This window comes from Mus musculus, chromosome 16, assembly GCF_000001635.26.
Source record: "Mus musculus strain C57BL/6J chromosome 16, GRCm38.p6 C57BL/6J".
In the NCBI taxonomy this organism is placed as follows: Eukaryota; Metazoa; Chordata; class Mammalia; order Rodentia; family Muridae; genus Mus; species Mus musculus.
Window position 1 is genome coordinate 35718134 of NC_000082.6, and position 19665 is coordinate 35737798.

At 44.6% G+C, this 19665-nt stretch overlaps 1 protein-coding gene and 1 non-coding gene across 2 annotated transcripts in view; both read right to left on the reverse strand.

The window, feature by feature from the left end:
• The window catches only part of Slc49a4 (solute carrier family 49 member 4), a 75309-nt gene that overhangs the window by 24072 nt on the left and 31572 nt on the right, over window positions 1–19665 (reverse strand). The window contains exons 3-7 of the mRNA NM_153550.4: window positions 17253–17518; window positions 15804–15933; window positions 12153–12261; window positions 4620–4687; window positions 1179–1306 (exon numbers count right to left, since the gene is read on the reverse strand). Coding sequence (NP_705778.1) covers window positions 1179–1306; window positions 4620–4687; window positions 12153–12261; window positions 15804–15933; window positions 17253–17518 — 701 coding nt within the window. The remainder of the gene's footprint in view (window positions 1–1178; window positions 1307–4619; window positions 4688–12152; window positions 12262–15803; window positions 15934–17252; window positions 17519–19665) is intronic.
• Window positions 3954–4100, reverse strand: Gm25967. Its single transcript, XR_003951996.1, has one exon. It is a non-coding gene; the product is annotated as a small nucleolar RNA SNORA38 (small nucleolar RNA).

Genomic DNA, 19665 nt, shown 5'->3' on the forward strand with positions numbered 1-19665 from the left:
AGTTTTAGCCCAGACACCACGGGTTAAAAGCTTCCCACTCCAGGGGTGCACCGTAATAATCTGAGCTGCTGCTGAGCCGTTGCACTCCTGTAACTTACTACAGCAACCTTAGAACTCATATTAGTAATAACAGTAGAAGTAACAGCAACTATAAATATTTCTGGCTATTTACACAAACTAAGTAAGGTGGCTACAGCTTCCAAAACCCAGAAATCCCACTTTATGCAGAAAATGTGATGACTCCATATAAAACAAGGCACCAGGCCAGGTCAGAGACTGCGTGCCAGCATGCTTCAGATCCAACCGTGCTTTCTCTCTACCGTACCGCTTAGTAGCAATGATAAACAGGAGAAAAACATGCTATGCTCTGGTGTGAATTTTACACAAAAGTAAGCATTTTCATGATATATGAATACTACAAAGTGGCCTTATGCAAAATATTCAATTACTTCTTGGACTCTTCTCATCTGGATGTACATACACACACACACAAGTGCGTGTGTGTATATATGTGTGTGTGTATACATATACACGCATGCATGTGGCATGTACAAATATGTGTGCAGTTGTTCATGTACATAGGCTTATATACATGTGGAGTTGATTTTGATTTGGGGTGTCTTTCTTCAATCCCATTCCACTTTATTTTTTGACACAGGGTTTTCGGCTGAGCCTGGAACAGACTGTCTAGCCCGTAAGGTTCATGGATCTGCCTGTATCTAAGCCCCGAGTCTCTAACGACAACAACAACAAATCTACTCTCAAACTCTGTGTACGGGCATGGGTATGTTCACGAGTCCAGTTGCCCTTGGAGGCCGGAGGCATTGGCCCCTCAGGAGCTGGAGCTCCATGTGACCATGAGCCACCTGACACGCATGTTAGGAAGTGACCCTGAGTCCTCTGCAAGAGCTGGGCCACGTCTTTAGCCTCTCATCCTCACCACTTTACACAGGTTATGGGGATCTGATCTCAGATCTCTGTGCTTACCCACAGGCCTAAACAACTGAGACATCTCCATACACACACACACACACACACACACACACACACACACACACACACACACACACACACACACGGAAGAACTGCAGAGAGCAGGACCGGGGCTATCGTCAGAAGACGTACTTTCCTGTGAACTGAAAGCCTTTACCTCAAGCCCCGAAGCAACCTGTGCTTACCTGTTGTCAAAGGCAAGTGGGTGATGCTGTTTAGGCAGGTCAGGGTGAACCACGTGGACGACAGGGTAGCCCCAGAAAACAGGAGGAGCAGGATCAGTTTCAGCATGCCCCGGATAAAATCCGCAAACCTGAAAAGAAACAATATCAAATCAATCCTAGCTAGACTTCTCAGTACTGTTTAAATTGGCAGCATACTTTCTTTAAGCAACCATTTCTTGAATTTTCACTGCATAACCTTAGAAGCCAGCTATGAATACATATTTCCTTCTTTTTTTGTTACTTAGGTTACTTTTATAATAATTTTCCCTCTTATAAACTGTTTGGAGTCTACAGCTCACAGAATAGAATTTTAAATTGACTTTTATTCTATTTTTATGTTTTTTCAACATTTTATAATGAATACACATTAGCTCAGTTTTAGAGTTGACACTGAAGTGCAAAGCTGGCTCTTCTAAAACTCACACCCCTGTCATACACACAAGCGCCTCTGAGCATCCCTCCTCCAGCTGGCCCTGGCCCTGCTCTCCCTCCTGCCCCCTTTTCCAGTTGGGTAGCTGTGCTCTCTTCTCTTCCATGTGAAGGCTGGTTCCCACAGCAGGGTTTGAATTGGGGACTTCCCTGTAGCGGCCTTTCTGCTGGAAACACTAACACCTCAGGCCCTTGTGTGGCCCCACTCCTGCTCCACTCACCCAGGAGTTGTTCAACATGGCCCTTCATGCTCCCTCAAGTCCTCCCCTGCAGTCTGCTTTAGATCCTGTACTGGCTAGTTTTGTGTCAACTTGACACAGCTGGAGTTATCACAGAGAAAGGAGCTTCAGTTGAGGAAATGCCTCCATGAGATGCAATTGTAAGGCATTTTCTCAATTAGTGATCAAGGGGGAAAGGCCCCTTGTGGGTGGGACCATCTCAGGGCTGGTAGTCTTGGTTCTATAAGAAAGCAGGCTGAGCAAGCCAGAGGAGGCAAGCCAGTAAAGAACATCCCTCCATGGCCTCTGCATCAGCTCCTGCTCCCTGACCTGCTTGAGTTCCAGTTCTGACTTCTTTCAGTGATGAACAGCAATGTGGAAATGTAAGCTCAATAAACCCTTTCCTCCCCAACTTGCTTCTTGGTCATGATGTTTTGTCCAGGAATAGAAACCCTGACTAAGACAGATCCCCACAAGAACTTTTCTCGGTTGGAAATTATTTATTTCATGCAAACTGTAAACTTTCTAGGAGCAAGAATACAGTGAAGCTGTGGCAACATATTAGCACCCAGGAAGCCAACGTAGGAGGGTAGAGAATTCAAGGCCAGCCTGGGCCAGACAAAGAGGCCTGAACAGCAGCCTGGGATGGGGTGGGGATAGGGAGGATGCTAGATGTTATCTCATCAAGCTGGGAACTTTACAGCATTTTAGATTATCAAAACTCACTACCCTTTTCCTGAACGCTCACCAACTAAGAACCACACCGTTCACCTCTCTTCCCATTTCCATTTGTTGCTTTTCTTCCTATCACAGCTCTGGCTGTGCCTAAGTACAGCTATTCTATCCTTTGGAATTACTTCTATTATATAATAGAAATATACCATGTCCTCTCCATTCTGCCTTTAAAACTGACTGTAATGTCTGACTCTATGCAGGTGTTCTTTGCAATTTTTCAGTACCAGCCACTGCCACCACCACCGCCTCCTCCTTTCTTTCCTGTATTTATTTGATATGTGATTGACCATGTTTGTTGGTATTTTCTGGAATATCTGACTCTGGATACGAGAGCTGCCACCACTTGTGAGTGGGAAGAATGGATGGCTTGCTTACTGAGTAAGGTTTGCTCTCCTTTAGGGGACACTTCTACACACCCTGGAGGATCCCACAACCTAATAAAATGTCTGCCCCAAGATGTGTCCCCCAGGAGATACGAAATGCTTGGTCTGAATTCTAAGTTTACAAAAGATTATTATTTATTACAGAAATTGTCAGGACAATGTGCTTCACAATTAGTCAAAGGGACTTCCTAGCTCAAACCTTCAGCTTTTGGATTTTATTCAATGCCTTTCTAACAAAAACAAAACAAAGCAAAACAACGACAAAACCCTCAAATAAAGCGAGCTGGATTTGACTTCATTCCTGCATCACCCCAGATTGCAAGGCCTATACTGCTGTCCCGTGCAAAGCATGTTGTGTCGCACACCGAGAGGTTCAGATATTCTTTTGATCTCAAATATGTAATTAGATTCACTTCTTCCTGGCAAACTGATTGGCTGGGTTTGGTGTGATGTACTGGCTTGGAAGGTTAGTGACGTTCCTACTTTAGAAACACCAAGAGAAGTTTCACAGGAAGTCATAGGAAGGAGTGATGTTTTTATTTCTAAGATTTCTGGTTTTGGAATAAATAAGAACCCTCTTTCTTTTTCTAACCCATTCTAAGAATTTGTTGTCATAATAGGTTGGGATAAAAATGAGTTTAAGAAAACTGAAGACCTTTACAGATATACTTCCATTACAGAGGGATAATTACAAGGACACACCTACACCTGTTAATCAGGGTCTGCCTTCCCATGAGTGCCCAGAGATGCTCTGACAGACAGATGCTCTTTTTGTACTCTGTCATTGTCTTCAGACACACCAGAAGAGGGCATTGGATCCCATTACAGATGGTTGTGAGCCACCATGTGGTTGCTGGGAATTGAACTCAGGACTTAATGGAAGAGCAGTCAGTGTTCTTAACCACTGAGCCATCTCTCCGGCCAGACAGATGCTCTCGGACACTCATCTCCCTCCACCTGCCTCCTGCCCCCTCTGTGGGATGGTTGATCCTGTGTGTGTGGGGGGGGGAGGGGGGGAGACAAGCTGGTCCCAGACCTTTCTAAATCTACCAAGTTTCTTTGTCTCCAATTCTTACATGTCCAAGGACAGAGAACAAAAACACACGTTTGTAGGAGGATAACACTTGTCTTCTTACTAACTTTATCTTTTAAATTATTATTATTTTATTTGTTTGTTTGTTTGTTTTTTCGAGACAGGGTTTCTCTGTGTAGCTCCGGCTGTCCTGGAACTCACTTTGTAGACCAGGCTGGCCTCGAACTCAGAAATCCGCCTGCTTCTGCCTCCCGAGTGCTGAGATTAAAGGCGTGTGCCACCACGCCCGGCTTACCTTTTAAATTATTTTTTAAAAATTATATCACATTTTTGGAGTGGTTCCATCTGAGGATGTTGCTCTCAAATAAAGTGAAGAGAAGGAGTTTCATTATGCTGGAAATACACTTCCTGCCTTCAGACACCACTTTGGGAGGGACTGCTCCCAAGCAGGCTTCTTGTAGCTGGAATCTGTTCTGTAGCGTGAACCCAAACAAGAAGCCATTTCTGGCCTTTTCTTCTGCTTTTTCCTAAATAGTGTTAACATTGGAAAACCCACTTCTTATCCCTCCCATCTACTTATAAGTTTGATATGAAATAGTCTCACCTTGCCATAGCTATCCCAACAACACAGCCTCCAACTATGGACCAGAATCCAATCCAGCCAGCGTCTACCTGTTAACAAAGTAGCAGGCTTGTTATTAACATATTAATAGGTGTATTCATACAATAACATTAATACAAGACCTCTTCAGTCAATATTAACAGCTAGCTAAATGGCAACAAATCTAGGAAATATTTCTAAAAATGGATTAAAATGAAATGATTCATGTGTAACTAATGAATACAAATTTCTCTATGTATGTATTAATTTTTGTTGGAATGTTTAAGTCAACAAAACAATACCATTAAATATTTTCAGGCACGTGCTATATATATACTAGCATTGTCTAATACTGCCTAATGCTAAGACCTCTCAATAAGAAAGGATAGAAAACGTGGTGGTGCACGCCTTTAATCCCAGTACTCAGGAGGCAGAGACAGGCGGATTTCTGAGTTCGAGGCCAGCCTAGTCTACAAAGTGAGTTCCAGAACAGCCAGAGCTATACAGAGAAACCCTGTCTCTAAAAAAAACAAAAACAAACAAAAAAAAAAAAGAAAGAAAGAAAGAAAGAAAGAAAGAAAGAAAGAAAGAAAGAAAGAAAACAGTCCATGACCTCAAGAAGTTTAAATCCAGCTGTCATACATAAAACTCCTATAAAATAATTGGTTGCTAAAACATTTGGCCATCCTTATGACTGTATTGAGTGATAAGATACCGTGGGAGGAGAGATGGGGAGAGAGACCTAAGGCTGAGGAAGAAGATGGTAGTATAACCTGGATAAAACACATACCCCAGGCCTCATGTGACTCAGCTTGGCCCCCAGATGCCCGCACTACCTGAAAAGTTCCGGAAGCATTAGGAGGTACAGCCTACCTAGAGGAAGGAGTTTACTGGGTTCATGTCCCGAGGGACTGTGACTTGTCCTGGGCGCCTCTCTATGGGAACTTAACTGCTCTGCTGCCCGCCATGACATTTGGCGTCTCTCAGCCCCATAGCAATGTGCCATGCAGACACAGACTGGAATCTATAGGACCATAGGCAAAGCCGTGCTTGTTTCCCATTAAGTTGTTCTATCAAACATGTTGTCACTTTCAAGTCTGATGAAGACAAGTAGATAGAAGAGAGAAAAAAAAAGAGCTGAACTCGGAAACTGTTTTTATTCTTGCTCCTCGTGAGCTCAGTGACTCTGGTCAATTCACCTCCTACGTACAAAGTGGTGAGGGACACTGTGCGCAGACTTAGCTTGGTGAGCGGCACATAGCAAGTGCTCACTAAGCAGCAGCAGCTCCCATCTCAGGACGCTTCTCCCATTTTAGCTCTTCCCCGCCTTCAGGCCCATGTGCTCGGGGCACTTGTCACCTCTGCCCGTATCCCTACAGCACCTGTGCAGGCGTGTTCGAGCCCTGGTGCCATATGGAGGTCACCTTCTGGTGCCGGCCCCACCCTGCCTTTTACCCTGAGCCAGGGTCTCTTGTTCCTGGCTGCTAAGATGGCCCTCAAGCTTCAGGAGCTGCTCCTGCCTCTCACTGCAGGAGCACCGGGTCTGCAGACTCAGCCTCCACCACTGTTTTTACCAGGTTAGAACCTACACTTAGGTCCTCCTGCTTGTATGATGAGCCATTTACCCGCTGAGCCTTTGTCTCTCTAGCACAGCCACGCACACTTTCATCCGTCCCCTGGGTGAGTGGCAATGTGTGTCAGCAAGAATGTGGGCCTAGCTGTACTGATGCTGATCTTTTCAATCCAGTTATGATCTTTTTCCTTTGTTAAATTAAAAACTAAAGCATAACTTTAAATTATGTTTTAATATCTGGTGTGATCATGGACTCTGTATCTCTCAGAGTTTAAACATAGAAAGATACCAAGAAGGACTTTTTAGGGTTTGCAATACTAGTTAGTCACAGATATGCAAAATTCAACATCATTTAAATAGACTTGCACACTTCCTTATTAGAACTTATTGAGAACTGGAGAAAGTGGTTGTCTTGTGGCAGAGACTCATCTATGGTCTAGTGCACGTGTTGGAACCGAATCCCCGGTGAGACACTACAGAGAAGAGGGGCCTTTTATAAAAGAAGAGCTGCCTCGTCCTCTGCTGTGTGACGGTGCAGAGAAGGGGCGTCTGGAGGCAGAGAGTAATCTGGCAGATATGGAGCCTGCTAGTGTTCCAGAACTGTTAGAAATAAATTCCTGTTCCATCAACTTCCTAGTGTAAGGTATTTTGTTAAAGTATGTGGTGTGGACTGAGACAGGCACACGTGGTAATCTGGATTAGTATTGTGGTTGGGAATTACAAACTCTGGGAGGAAATCCATCTGAAGCCCGGGGGAGTGCGGCGGAAGGCAGGGTTATGCGAGTATGATTAGGCAGGAAGGGAATCCAGAGGGACAGGCTGGGCGTCTGCTTATTTCAGAACATGTATTTAAGGGACTGACACGTGGTTCATCTCATTCACCTATGAGAGAAAATATGGGTTTGGAGTTCTCTGTAGGGTGAGGACCTTGTGAAAACAGACTTGACGTGGGACCCTGATGGGCACACCGCACACTGGAAGTGCAATGGCCTTTCATGAGACTAAAGTTTAGATTTAATGGTTCCAGTCCTTGAAATCAGACTAAAGAAGTCTAGGTTCTCTCCAGAAAGCAGATAAAACCTCACAGTTCTCTTTGGAGAAAAAAACAGCACCCTCTCGCCATCCAGGTGATCTCTTTACAGCCTGTGCCTAACACTCAGCCAGACGTCTCCGTCACAGTAAAGCAGACCACAGGCCAGAGAACAGGGCCTGAGGTGCAGACTGAGAATGAGCGCCGCCGGGAGATGGAAAAGGTAAGTGTGTCTGTAGAACTCTGTACACTACAACAGAACAAATCAAGACTTATCACTCAAAAACAGTTAAAACTCGGAGGAATTTAATAGTATCTTACAGCTGAAGATTGACGTGTTGAGCTGGAAAAATGATAGATAAAATATCCAGCCAGAAGCACTGAAAGGTAAAATGACAGAATGCAGTGCAAAGGTGTAAGATGTACGGCTAGAGGTGCCACACGACAGGAAATGCAGCACAAAAGTGTAACACGTACAGCGCCACGTGAGGAACTGGGGAACATAAATCTTAAGGAGATGTTGGCTAAACATTTCTAGAAACTGAAGAGGCAAGTTCTACATCCAATGAGTCCTACAAACCTCAAGAAGCATGACTGTGGGGCTGGGGGTGTAGCTCATTGGGAGGGTGCCTGCCAATCATGAACAAAGCCCCAAGTCAGAGCTCTTGCATCTCACAAATGGAGCATGGTGACAGGTGACTGTGGCCCAGCACTCCAGAGGTGAAGACCAGGGATCCAGGTCATCCCCAGTTAAGCTGTGAGCTTGAGGTCACCCTGGGTTACACTGAGTTCCTGTTGCCAATCTTGTTTTAATTTTTAAACAAAAATTAAAATCTATAGATGTTATACTTGTAAAAGAAAACAGGATATGTTCTTATAAACACCTCCTACACTGCAATGGATTATGGAAATATTTTAAATTAAGTAATAATGATGAGCTTAAACACATTCAGAGAGGTATGGGCATAGATTCAAATGCAATAATAATAAGAGTACTACTTAATTAAACGTATGAGATGGGATGGGCAATCCATACTTTTTAAAAAAAGAAATTGCCTTAAAATGGATATATTTAAGTTGAAAAATCAAAGACACTCAGAGGCATTTACGTTTAAAAATTAGGAAAAGAAGCAAAGTAACTCCTTCTTATAGGTGAGAACAGAAGAACATGAAGAGGAAAGAATAAATCAACAGGATGTTCAGAAAAGAAACATTCAATAAAAAGCTAGTGGAATTACTCAAGGAAAAGCTATGTGAGAAGACACTGATATTCAGGGCAACTAATATCCTGAGTAACTGGTCCTGGAGGGCCAATAAAATCACCAGAGAGTAGATGACCATGACATACACTTTGCCAGGACACTGAACACGGGACATTGGCTGCTCTTCCAGAGGTCCTGAGTTCAAACTGCAGCAACTACCTGATGGCTCAAAACCATCTGTAATGGGATCTGATGCCCTCTTCTGGTGTGTCTGAAGACAGCTACAGTGTACTCATATACATAAAATAAATCTTTAAAAAGTTGTCCACTGAAATGTTAATGTAGGACTGCTTTAAGAAATCTATTTTTACTTAGTGTGTCCGTGTGTTTGCTATCATGCATATGCACCATATGTATGCAGTGCCAAGGGAGCTGGAAGAACCCTGAAACTAGAATTATAGATGGTTTGGGGCTGCCATGTAGGAGCTGGGAACTGAACCTGAGTCCTCTGGAAGATCAGCAAGTGCTCTTAACTGCTCAGATATCTCTCTAGCCCTAATTTTGTAACTTTTAAAGAAACAGATTCAATAGTTAAAACAATTTTTTTTCACAGAAAAGCAAATGGCTTAAACAGTAAGGTCTACCAAATATTTAGAGAAGAACAGAAGATCAAACCCATATTTTTTTTAAAATCTCTTTTTCTTTTTTGAAATGGGGTTTCTCTATGTAGTTCTGGCTGTCCTGGAACTCAGAGAGATCCACCTGCCTTTGCCTCCCGAGTGCTAGGGTTAGAGGATATACCACCACGCCTGGACCTCAAACTCGAACTCATAATCTTATATGAACTCTTAGAATAAAAGAAAAGATAGAATATGTCTCAAATTGCATCAATACCAGCATAACCTTGATACCAGTGCTAAGGCTGTGGCTCGGTTGGGAGAGCGGTGACCTACACGGCCTGGGTTGATCCCCAGCAGGGCAAAGCCAAGTGCACTTCTAGCCCAGGGGAGGAAGAAGCGGGAGAACCACAAGTCCAACTGACAGATCAGTTCACTGACAGGTTAGTCCACTGACAGGTCAGTCCACTGACAGGTCAGTCCACTGACAGGTTAGTCCACTGACAGATCAGTCCACTGACAGGTCAGTCCACTGACAGGTTAGTCCACTGACAGATCAGTCCACTGACAGATTAGTCCACTGACAGGTCATTCCACTGACAGGTCAGTCCACTGACAGGTCAGTCCACAGACAGGTCAGTCCACTGACAGATCAGTCCACTGACAGGTCAGTCCACTGACAGGTCAGTCCTCTGACAGGTCAGTCCACTGAGAGATCAGTCCACTGACAGGTCAGTCCACTGACAGATCAGTCCACTGACAGGTCAGTCCACTGACAGGTCAGTCCACTGACAGGTCAGTCCACTGACAGGTCAGTCCACTGACAGGTCAGTCCACTGACAGGTTAGTCCAGGGACAAAAGGTAAGGAAGCAGAGATGTACCTTCACTTCGTTTCAATGATTCAATCTTTGGCCGGGCAGTGGTGTCACACGCCTTTAGTCTCAGCACTTGGGAGGCAGAGGCAGGCGGGTATCTGAGTTCGAGGCCAGCCTGGTCTACAGAGCAAGTTCCAGGACAGCCAGGGCTACACAGAGAAACCCTGTCTCAAAAAAACCAAAGCAAAGCAACAACAACAACTGACTTAAACATCATATCAAACAGCTGTATGTTCCGCATGGCTACTGTGCTGCTTCCCTAGAGGATACAAGGATGTACACTCACGAACTAGGAGCAAGCGAGGGTTTTTTCCCTCTATCTTCTGCAATATAGTCTTTGCTAAATCTAACACCTAGACTATTGAAAAATTGGATTCTGTTGATTACTCTTTTCTTGTTTAAAACATGGAGCATAATTTCCAAGGTTTTTGCATGTCTAATAGGACTGTTATATTCTACTTTGATGGGTGGTAAACATAGAAAGTGCACTCTTTAGTTGTCCTCTATGCTTGGTGACACTGCACTGTGGAGGACGACCTGTGTGTGCTTATGGTAGAGAGGAAAAAAGACTTGGACCTGTGTTTGGGAGGGCTCACTGTCACAGTAGCCTGTGGTCTTCAGGGCTTGCTGCAAGCTTTGCTAACGGTGGTTCATACAGAGTAAACCTTTGTCTACAGAAGGGATGATTTTTCATTCTGCACTTAATATTCACGAAACCTGGCTTGACAGCATAGGTCTGTAAGGCCAGATATAGGGAGGCTGAGGCAGGAGGATTGTAAGCTAAAAGCCTACTTGCATTATGACTGAATTCAAAGCCAGAACTGGGCAACTTAGTGAGGCCCTGTTTCAAGGGGGCTGAGATTTCATGACAGTAGTAGAGCCCGTGCCTAGCCTGTGTGAGGCCCTGAAGAGGTTTTGGGGTGCTGTGATCCTGGCTCCATACCACAATTCCACCTCTGTTGTCTTTGCTCTACTTTCAACTCTGTGGCAGGCTACCAACTAAGCCACTTGGAGCTCTAGGTATGCAGGCCATTTTTCAGCCTTCAGGAGCAGGAAGGAATGACCCTATTTAGGGCTACTAGCAAGCCTCCTCCTCATTCCTCTTTTCTATTTTTCTGCAAGAAGGGTGGGCAAGAGACTTGAACAGGCAGTCACAAAATAGGACATTCAAATATCCGCTAACAGTTGAAAAAGAAAGTCCAGATGTCCCTGTGAATGCACACAAGGCTCAGTCATTAGCACATCTATGAGAAGGCTTCAAACACTGCTGTATAGCCACGTGTTCTATTGACGGGCAGCAGGAGAAGCACCAGCTGCCGCTGACAGGACTGTAAGGGATACAGCTGCCTCAGACGGGACTTACACTGCCTGTCAAAGGAGGCATACGGAAAAAGCAGCAGTTCCATTCCAAAACACACAAGCAAAAGGACAGTGCATGAGAATGGTCACACAGCCCCACTGTGACAGCAAAGAGTGGGAGACAACCCAAGGGCTCATTAAAAGCAGATGGCCAGACTGTTCACTCAGAGCAATGGTGGCACAGTGGTATGCTGGGTCTCTATCTGCCTTTCCTACCAGCAAAGAGAATGCAGTACAGGCATCGAGCATGGTGAAAAGGTTTAATCTCATGGGTAATTCTTCCGAGTTTGTATATGTGTGTGTGTGTGTGTGTGTGTGTGTGTGTGTGTGTGTGTGTGTGTATGCGTGTGTGCTTGTGTGTGTGTGTGTGTGTGTATGCGTGTGTGCATGTGTGTGTGCTTGTGTGTACGCACTCGTAAGTGCAGGCTGGAGAACAGTGTGTGGAGACTCAGATCTCTCCTCCTGCGTGGGTTATGAGTATCAAACTCAGATCATCAGGGTTTACCCACGGAGCCATCCTGCTGGCCCATGGTTATGTTTTATAAAAAGGAGGCATCCTAGTTCGGAGACAAGAAAGTACTTAGAATAGCAATATATCAGGTGATGAGTTTGTAATTTATCAAGTATGAAACAAGGATGAAGGATAAAGTTACCCAAACTAAGGCTTTTTCTCTTTTGTCTATCAGTATTAACAGCAGCCAAAGAAATTCGAAACTCAACACTGATGTTAAAAATCAAGTTTTCAACTGTCCCAGAGGAATCTTGTTTAGTTAGGCAACACTTTACCTAATCTTTGAAGCTAAAATCAAAACTTATCACCATTATTTATAAATTAAATGAGCTAAAATACCAACAACATATACAGGTACAAATACTTACTTGACTGACATGCACTGGTGTTAAAATTAAGTCCAGAACTCCAGACCAGCCAGCAAACACACCAAGTGGTATTGCGTATGCTAAAGCAATCATCAAAAACCTCAAATTGCTGCAAAAGAAAAGATTATTACAAATTTAAAATGTAGAATTTAAACTATTTATGAAATACTTAAGTCATTTTGAAACCAGAACACAGAATAAGGAGTGTGTGTCCATTTGTTGATAAACTTGAAATTCTCTAACATTTTATTTTCTTATAAGAATGAATTCTGTGGCACCCAGCCCTAAATGGGATGATTTTATCACAGCCCTGCCCTCAAGGTCAGTAGATGGGAAGATTGTAAGAGCCAGAGTTGGTAGAATCAGGGAACCAGGACAGAGGCACATACAAACTCAGAGACCATGGCAGCATGAGCAAGACCTGCCTGGGTTCAATACACACAAAATCCAGCATCGAGAGGAGAGTGGACACAAAGTCTCACCCCTACCCAAGAAGCTCTTTGTATATATCTGCCGGGAGCAGGAAAATCAGTTTTCTTTAGTGGAATCACAGGGTAATATCAATCACACTCCAGGGCAGGCCCCACGCTCAGAAATAGTTGGCTAACACAAAACGGACCCCACGGTTCTTTTGTTTTGTTTTGTGTTTGGCTTTCTTAAGAGAGAATACGAAGCTGGGTGGGGAGGGACATAGGTAAGAGCCTGAGATGAACTGGAGGAAGGGAAAGATTATGACCAATATATATTATGAAAGTTACAAAGCCCCAGCAAAACAAGAGATTGCATAAGTATCCTTTCACTTATAGCTCTTAAATCCCCAGGGTTTGCTGTGCTATACTAGTAAGTTGTTATATTGCACTTAGGAGGCTGAGGCAGGACAGTTACTTTGAGTTTGGGGCCATGAGTTCCAGAACAGCCTGGGTTACAGATCAAGACCTCATCTTAAAAAAAAAAAATCAAAACTAAACAAAAGAAAACCCATATAGCATCTAGGAATAAACCAGGAAGGCCAGGGACTAATATGAAAGAGAGAGAGACAGGGAGGAAGGGAGAGAATAAGGAAGAGGGGGGAGGGGCGAGAATCTTAAACCTAACTACAAGAACAGAAACAATCTAAATAGATGCACAGTCTTTACACTCTCAGCCTACATGTAAATTCAGTGTAGTCACAACTAAACTCTTACTTGTATTTTTTTTCTAGAAACTTAAGAAATATGAAAAATAAAATTCCTTAAAAAGCTAAGTCACCCTTTAAAAAGCTTGGTGCGGAAACCCTTGTCCTGAGATAGCAAGACTAACTGCTCGGCCAAGGCAGTGACAGTGTAGCACTGGCTCACAACAAAGATGACCACGGAGACGGAGACAGAGAAATCCTACAAACAGTACAATGGCACTGCCAGCCACGTGCCAGGGATGCTTCCAGATGCTGCTCGCCATCTGAGGAAAAACGTCCTCCTACACCGGCTGCCAAAGACATTTACTAAGGTAGGATAAAAATGCACATGTGAAAGACAAAACCAACAAGCAATAACTTTAAAAACTGTGCAAAATGATTAGGCAGACAGGAGACCGGGAGTAGATACTTGAAAGTGTTTAGATCGAAGAGAGATTTATACTTAAAATATGCACACCATTTAAGAACTACCATTAAAAATTGGGCAAAACTGTGGAGAGCAACTTAAGTAGATGAAGTCTAATAAGCCACAAATCATAGGATGAGAGTCTGAACATATTAATTATGAGCTAATATAAATTAAATGAAACATAGCTCACAGCTGTTACAGTGGCAAAATCAGATAATTACAAACTGTTGATAATGTGACGTCCGCTGGGCATCTTTGAGATCAACCTGGTGATGCCAGGCAAGTTGGGTGTAGAGAACCTTATGGCCTAACAATGCACCAGCAGGCACATTCTCCAAAAAGACTCACATCTATGCATGGCATGTGAGGGCATCACCGCGGTTGTGTCTTGGCAGCAATGAACTGGAAGCAGTCCAGGTACACAATGGATAGGGGGATAAAAAGTGACTGGCTAACCCTGAGGGCCATTTGTTTACTGAGCAGTGGGGAGACAACTTGAGAAGAAAAAGAGAGCTCTCCACATATCAAGGACTACCCTCACCAGCGAAATCACGTAAAACAAAGACAAAAGAGAGACCTAGGGCTGTGGCTCAGTGCCAGAGTACTGGCGTAGTGAGCACAGGCCCTGCCTCAATCCTCAGGGCCACTGACAACCAAATGCAGTGACAATTTTGGTTTCTTTAAAACCCCAGTTATGCTATGTGGGTTGAGGGGAATTGAACCTGGGTCCTCTGGAAAAGCAGCCACTGATCCATCTCTCTAGCCCCAAGTGTTTGCATGCTGCCTGCTGCCTCATGAGTTCCTTTAATAGTTCCTTGGACCAGGACCTAGACTGGGGGCTCACCTTGCATTTGGCCTGAATCCCTGGTGTGGGAGATGAGGCTGTTTCAGTTTGTCCACAGCCACTACCCATGACTGCCTTGTGCTCTAGGAGGGGCATGACCTTTGTCAGCTGCACACAGTTTACTTCTGGGGACTCTGGAGAGGTATAAATGGGGCCCCGAGAGGGCTGGGAGGGCCTCCGGCAAGGCTGCTGCTCCCCTCGCTGCTCCTGGTTGCTGCTGTTGGGGTTTGACGAGAAGATGGAGATATCCTGACTACAAAGATTGGACCGGCTCCAAGGAACCCAATGACCCTAATCAGCAGGAAGAAGCCTGGAGAGATCTATGACCTTTCCCCTCTAACCTTTCTCTCCTACCTAGCTGTTGGGGGTTAGAAGAGATTAGGATGGAATAAGGATTGGAAGGGAAGTGCAGGTATAAGAACCAAATCAAAAATAGCCACCCAAAATAGCCACCAACCAACCAATTAAACCTAAAGCTAAAGGGAAGCCCACCTCAGTGCAAAGGTTTGACTAAAAAGTCACAAGGAACACAAAGGACAGAGTCCTGTCTAACCACAGAGTGCGACATCTACAGACCTGACCTGGAAGTAAGTTTCCAGTGAGAGCCAGCTGAAGAACAAGGAGACTGACAGATATAAGAATTCAAGCCAAGCCGGGTGTGGTGGCGCACGCCTTTAATCCCAGCACTTGGGAGGCAGAGGCAGGTGGATTTTTGAGTTCGAGGCCAGCCTGGTCTACAGAGTGAGTTCCAGGACAGCCAGGGCTATACAGAGAAACCACCCTGTTTCAAAAAACCAGAAAACATTTTAAGTATTAATCTACATGGAATATGGATAGAGCAAAAATTAATGCCATCTTGTTATAGTGTGAGTTTTCAACATATATTTGTTAGAGAATTAAATAATTAGTATTTTAATTAATATTGGCATGGAGTACTTACAATTTGATTAATGCTGAAAAATAAACAGTTTGAATTATCCTTGAACATTAAGAATCAGGGGTGGGAGAGCTGAAAGCACCTCCCAGCCAGCAAGGCGGACAGCCTGAGTTTGATCCCTGGAACCCAGGTAAAGGTGGAGGAGAGAACTGTCTTTATTGTCCTCTGACCTCCATGCGTGTGCCACCCCCGTGACAGATAACCCCCACCCCCACACCCCCCCACAGAGAGAATGCAGCCACAGCTATGGCCACTGCCACACAATGCCCCTGAGTCTACTCACTCACCTTAGTAACCTACAAAAGCTCCGCCGGTAACTCAGCCGCTGGCTCGCAGCAGCGACACTGGGAGGAAGAGGAGGCCGGGGCGGAAAATAAGCTAGCGTGGCAGAGAATATTAGGCAGACAACTCCAAATTCTGAAAGAAAAATGAAGGTGAAGTGCTACTTATGACACAAGGGTCAATACTTATTTTTTAAATACCTAGCTCAACAAAGACAAGCAAAATTTGATGCCTCCACCAGCCCAGAGCAGAGGCTGGGCGTGTGTGCCCTTAAATTCCTCAGGCCACCAGTAGGAGGCGCGCTATGAACAAAGATGCACAGAGGTGCCTGGTTTGTGCCAGATCGCCAAAGGTTGAGAGATGAACAGTTACTCCACGGGAAAGCCCATCCAAACCCTGTAGGAGAGATTCTAAAGCAGCCTCAGAGGACTCTTCAGAAAGAAGGAATGTGGGAAGGGACCAGAAAGGATAGGGTTTTGTCTGATGGAGACGACTTCTGATTGAACTCACACTGCACAGGAAAGTTAAACGAGATAAGGAAGCAACTAAAACTAAGAAACGAAGAGACTGAGAGTGTAAACGTGTAATGTAAATGAAAATGTTCTCCTTTCTCCCTGATTTCAGTTTTACTCCGTCCACACCAAACCCTGAAATGCGAGTGTAGGGCTTGACTCAAAATAACAAGGGACTTGCCGGGCGTGGTGGCGCACGCCTTTAATCCCAGCACTCAGGAGGCAGGGGCAGGCGGATATCTGAGTTCAAAGCCAGCCTGGTCTACAGAGTGAGATCCAGGTCAGCCAAGCTACACAGAGAAACCCTGTCTCAAAACAAAACAAAAACAAAAACAAAGTAACAAGGGAGTAGATGCAAGAAACTAAGGTGATAAAGATGAGGGATTAGATTATGCTGAATTTTGCTTTAACTCACTTGCTAAATATTAAGACTCCCCATGTATACTTGTCTCTGCCTAGGCACTGGAATTTAGAAAGGTCAGTATGATTAATAGACTAACATATGGAGAACAATGAAGAATAAACTACAGGTGATTGGGGTGAATAAGGTGCAAGAATGTGACCAATAATGGGAGAAAGCAGGCTGAACACTACCAACTGATGCTTGACAAATGTTTAGTTAAGCATGACATTTAGACACCATGTCTAGAGAAATCCCAAGAATATATGCTACAGAGTACTTTATTGCAAGTGGAGTTAAAATGTAAAATTAACCAAGACTTTTCCATGTAGCAAGTATACATATTACATTTAGTGCTGTCCTAGGAAGGGTTGTTTCAAACAGGCATATCCATAAGATATAATGAAAGTGCATTCGAGTGCGAGTATCTGTCAGTCCTCAGGGGTCTCTGGTGATGTGATCTGGCACAGCAGAACTAGAGAGCAGAGACTGGAATAGAAACCAAAGAATACAAGAAGAAGAAAAAAAAATCTTCAAAGCACCTGCATACAACACGGTCTCGATTCGGTCTTTAATATGAGCCCTGCTACTCTCCGCAGCGAGAAGGGGTGCCGTCCCGTTGGGAGCTGGAACAACCAGGGGCCCGACGAGAAACGCACACGCTCCACCGAGGTAACTCAGCATTGATGCGATTGCTGTGGCAGTGGCTCGCTCGTCAGCAGAGAACCACGTCGTAGAGAGGAATGGCGCCGCATTCATGACAGTCGGACCTGCCAGTCCGTTCAGTATCTGTCCCCCATGGATTAGCCTGGAATTGGAAACGTTGGAAGTCTGTGAGACATTTGAAGCAAGCATTTTCTAAATGAAAAGGATATTAACCAAACAGCAGTTTAACTACAACAAGATATATATGCATACACATAAAGAATTTGACATTCTGAAAAGGTGAGCTGACCGACTTTCTAAATGACACGCTTTCTCTGGAGGGAGACCAAGGACACTCAGTTCACCATTTACTCACTGTGCCAATACCAAACTAAGAACTCGCTATAACTTTGGTGTGGTGGTCTGAATACCAATGGCGACCATGGCTCATAGATTTGAATGCATTAGTTACCAGGGAGTGGCACTATTAGGAGGTGTGGCCTTGCTGAAAGAAATGTATCATAGGGGTGAGCTTTGGGGTTTGAAATGCTCAAGCCAGGCCCAGTGTCTCTCTCTGCCTGCTGCCTGTAGATCTGGATGTAGAATTCTCAGCTCCTCTCCAGCATCATGTCTGTATACATACTGCCATGTCTCCCACCATGATGACAATGGACTAAACCTCTGAAACTGTAAAGCCAGCTCATAATAATCAAAAGCTTTCCTCTGTAAATGTTGCCACAGTCATGGTGCCTCCTCATAGCCATAGAACTTGGTTCATTTGTCCTATTCTTGTTTCAGTTTGCTGAAATATGTGAGCCTCGGCTCAGAAGAAACTTGCCAGGGTGCTAACAAAGGAAATTGAAAATTAGATTCAAAACACATTGTTTTTTCCTAGTACTCTGCAGCTCATTAACAGGTGCTAGAAAACAATACAGCTGAGCTCAGTATCTCATACCTGTTGCATGTCAGATAATAGGATTATATACACAAAACAATAATTAAGACACTTCTAATGTCAGACAGAAAGTCTCTGGGCTGGTTCAGTCACTTTGGCTGGGGACCAGCCCAGGGACAGGAATGCACCCTAGGCCATGCAAAAGAGACAGTGAGGATCGCTGGTTCTTTAATGAGATGCTGTACTTTCACCTGCCCCCCCCCCCGAATTTTGGCCCCCACCCCACACATTAGCTCACAAGGCTGCACCATGTACAGTGGTAAGTCTGCCTGCTTCTCTGAATTATTCAAAAAGGTAGGGTGACTTTCTTCTTTCCTTCTTTTCATCTCTTTTCTAAGCACGCTTCCCCCAACAATCTGGGCTCCCTTACTCTTTTCTAAAGCATCCCTCCCATGGTGTAGCTCTTGTCCACCCTGTGTGTGACCACTGTGCCAGCAAGAGAGGCCACGCTTTCCCTCCTCCCCTCCAAGCAGCCGCCAAGGTGTTATGGCTAGCCGGTTCCAGGCTTTACACGCTAATTCACGGCTCCATTTCAGTCTGTACTTAAAATCTTTTATCGTTGAGACTAAGAACCCTGATTTCCCTGTATCACTATCTGCTCAGGTGAGCACTGTGACCAGATGTCTGAATGGCCCTGGACATCGAGACTCCACTGCTTCTATAGAACAAGAAGGTAAGTTAAGACTGTGTATCTCCTGAGCATGTGCAAGGCTGGCTGAGCTCCTGGAACCTCTGGCTCACAAGACCTCTTTCTGGAGTGTGCAGGGACTGGACCAGGGCCCCACACTGAGGCCCCCAGTCCTAGCGCTCTGCTTCCGGCTTCAGGTACAAGGTCAGTGGAGGTCACACTTGCTTCCATTCCACCGCGCTCCTGTCCATTTTCCTAATCTGATACCTAGCATGCTTACCTCTCTGACCAAACCCTTTCCCCTTCGCCCTCCGACTCAACACACACTCACACATAGCCATGCGCAATCCTGAAGGAAAAAGCCAGAAGTCTAGGCAAGAAAGAGAGCCAGGTGTCTGTTCCCTACCTGTGCTTCTTAAGCATCATGCATATCTCTCTCTCTCTCTCTCTCTCTCTCTCTCTCTCTCTCTCTCTCTCTCTCTCTCTCTCTCTCTCTCTCTCTCGCATCTTATTTCCCGAAAGCAGAAAGAAGGAATAATGAGGCTGGAGGCAGGGGCCCAGGCAGAAGCTAAGTGAATAAGAAGTGAACTGTGCAAGGCAGGCCTACTTGTCTCTCCATGGATGTTACATAGGTTACTTGAAGGGAAAATATCTCCAAATGCCATTGATACTGCCAGGTTCAAAAATGAAAAAAAAAAAAAAGATCTCTTGTGTAAGAGAAATAATT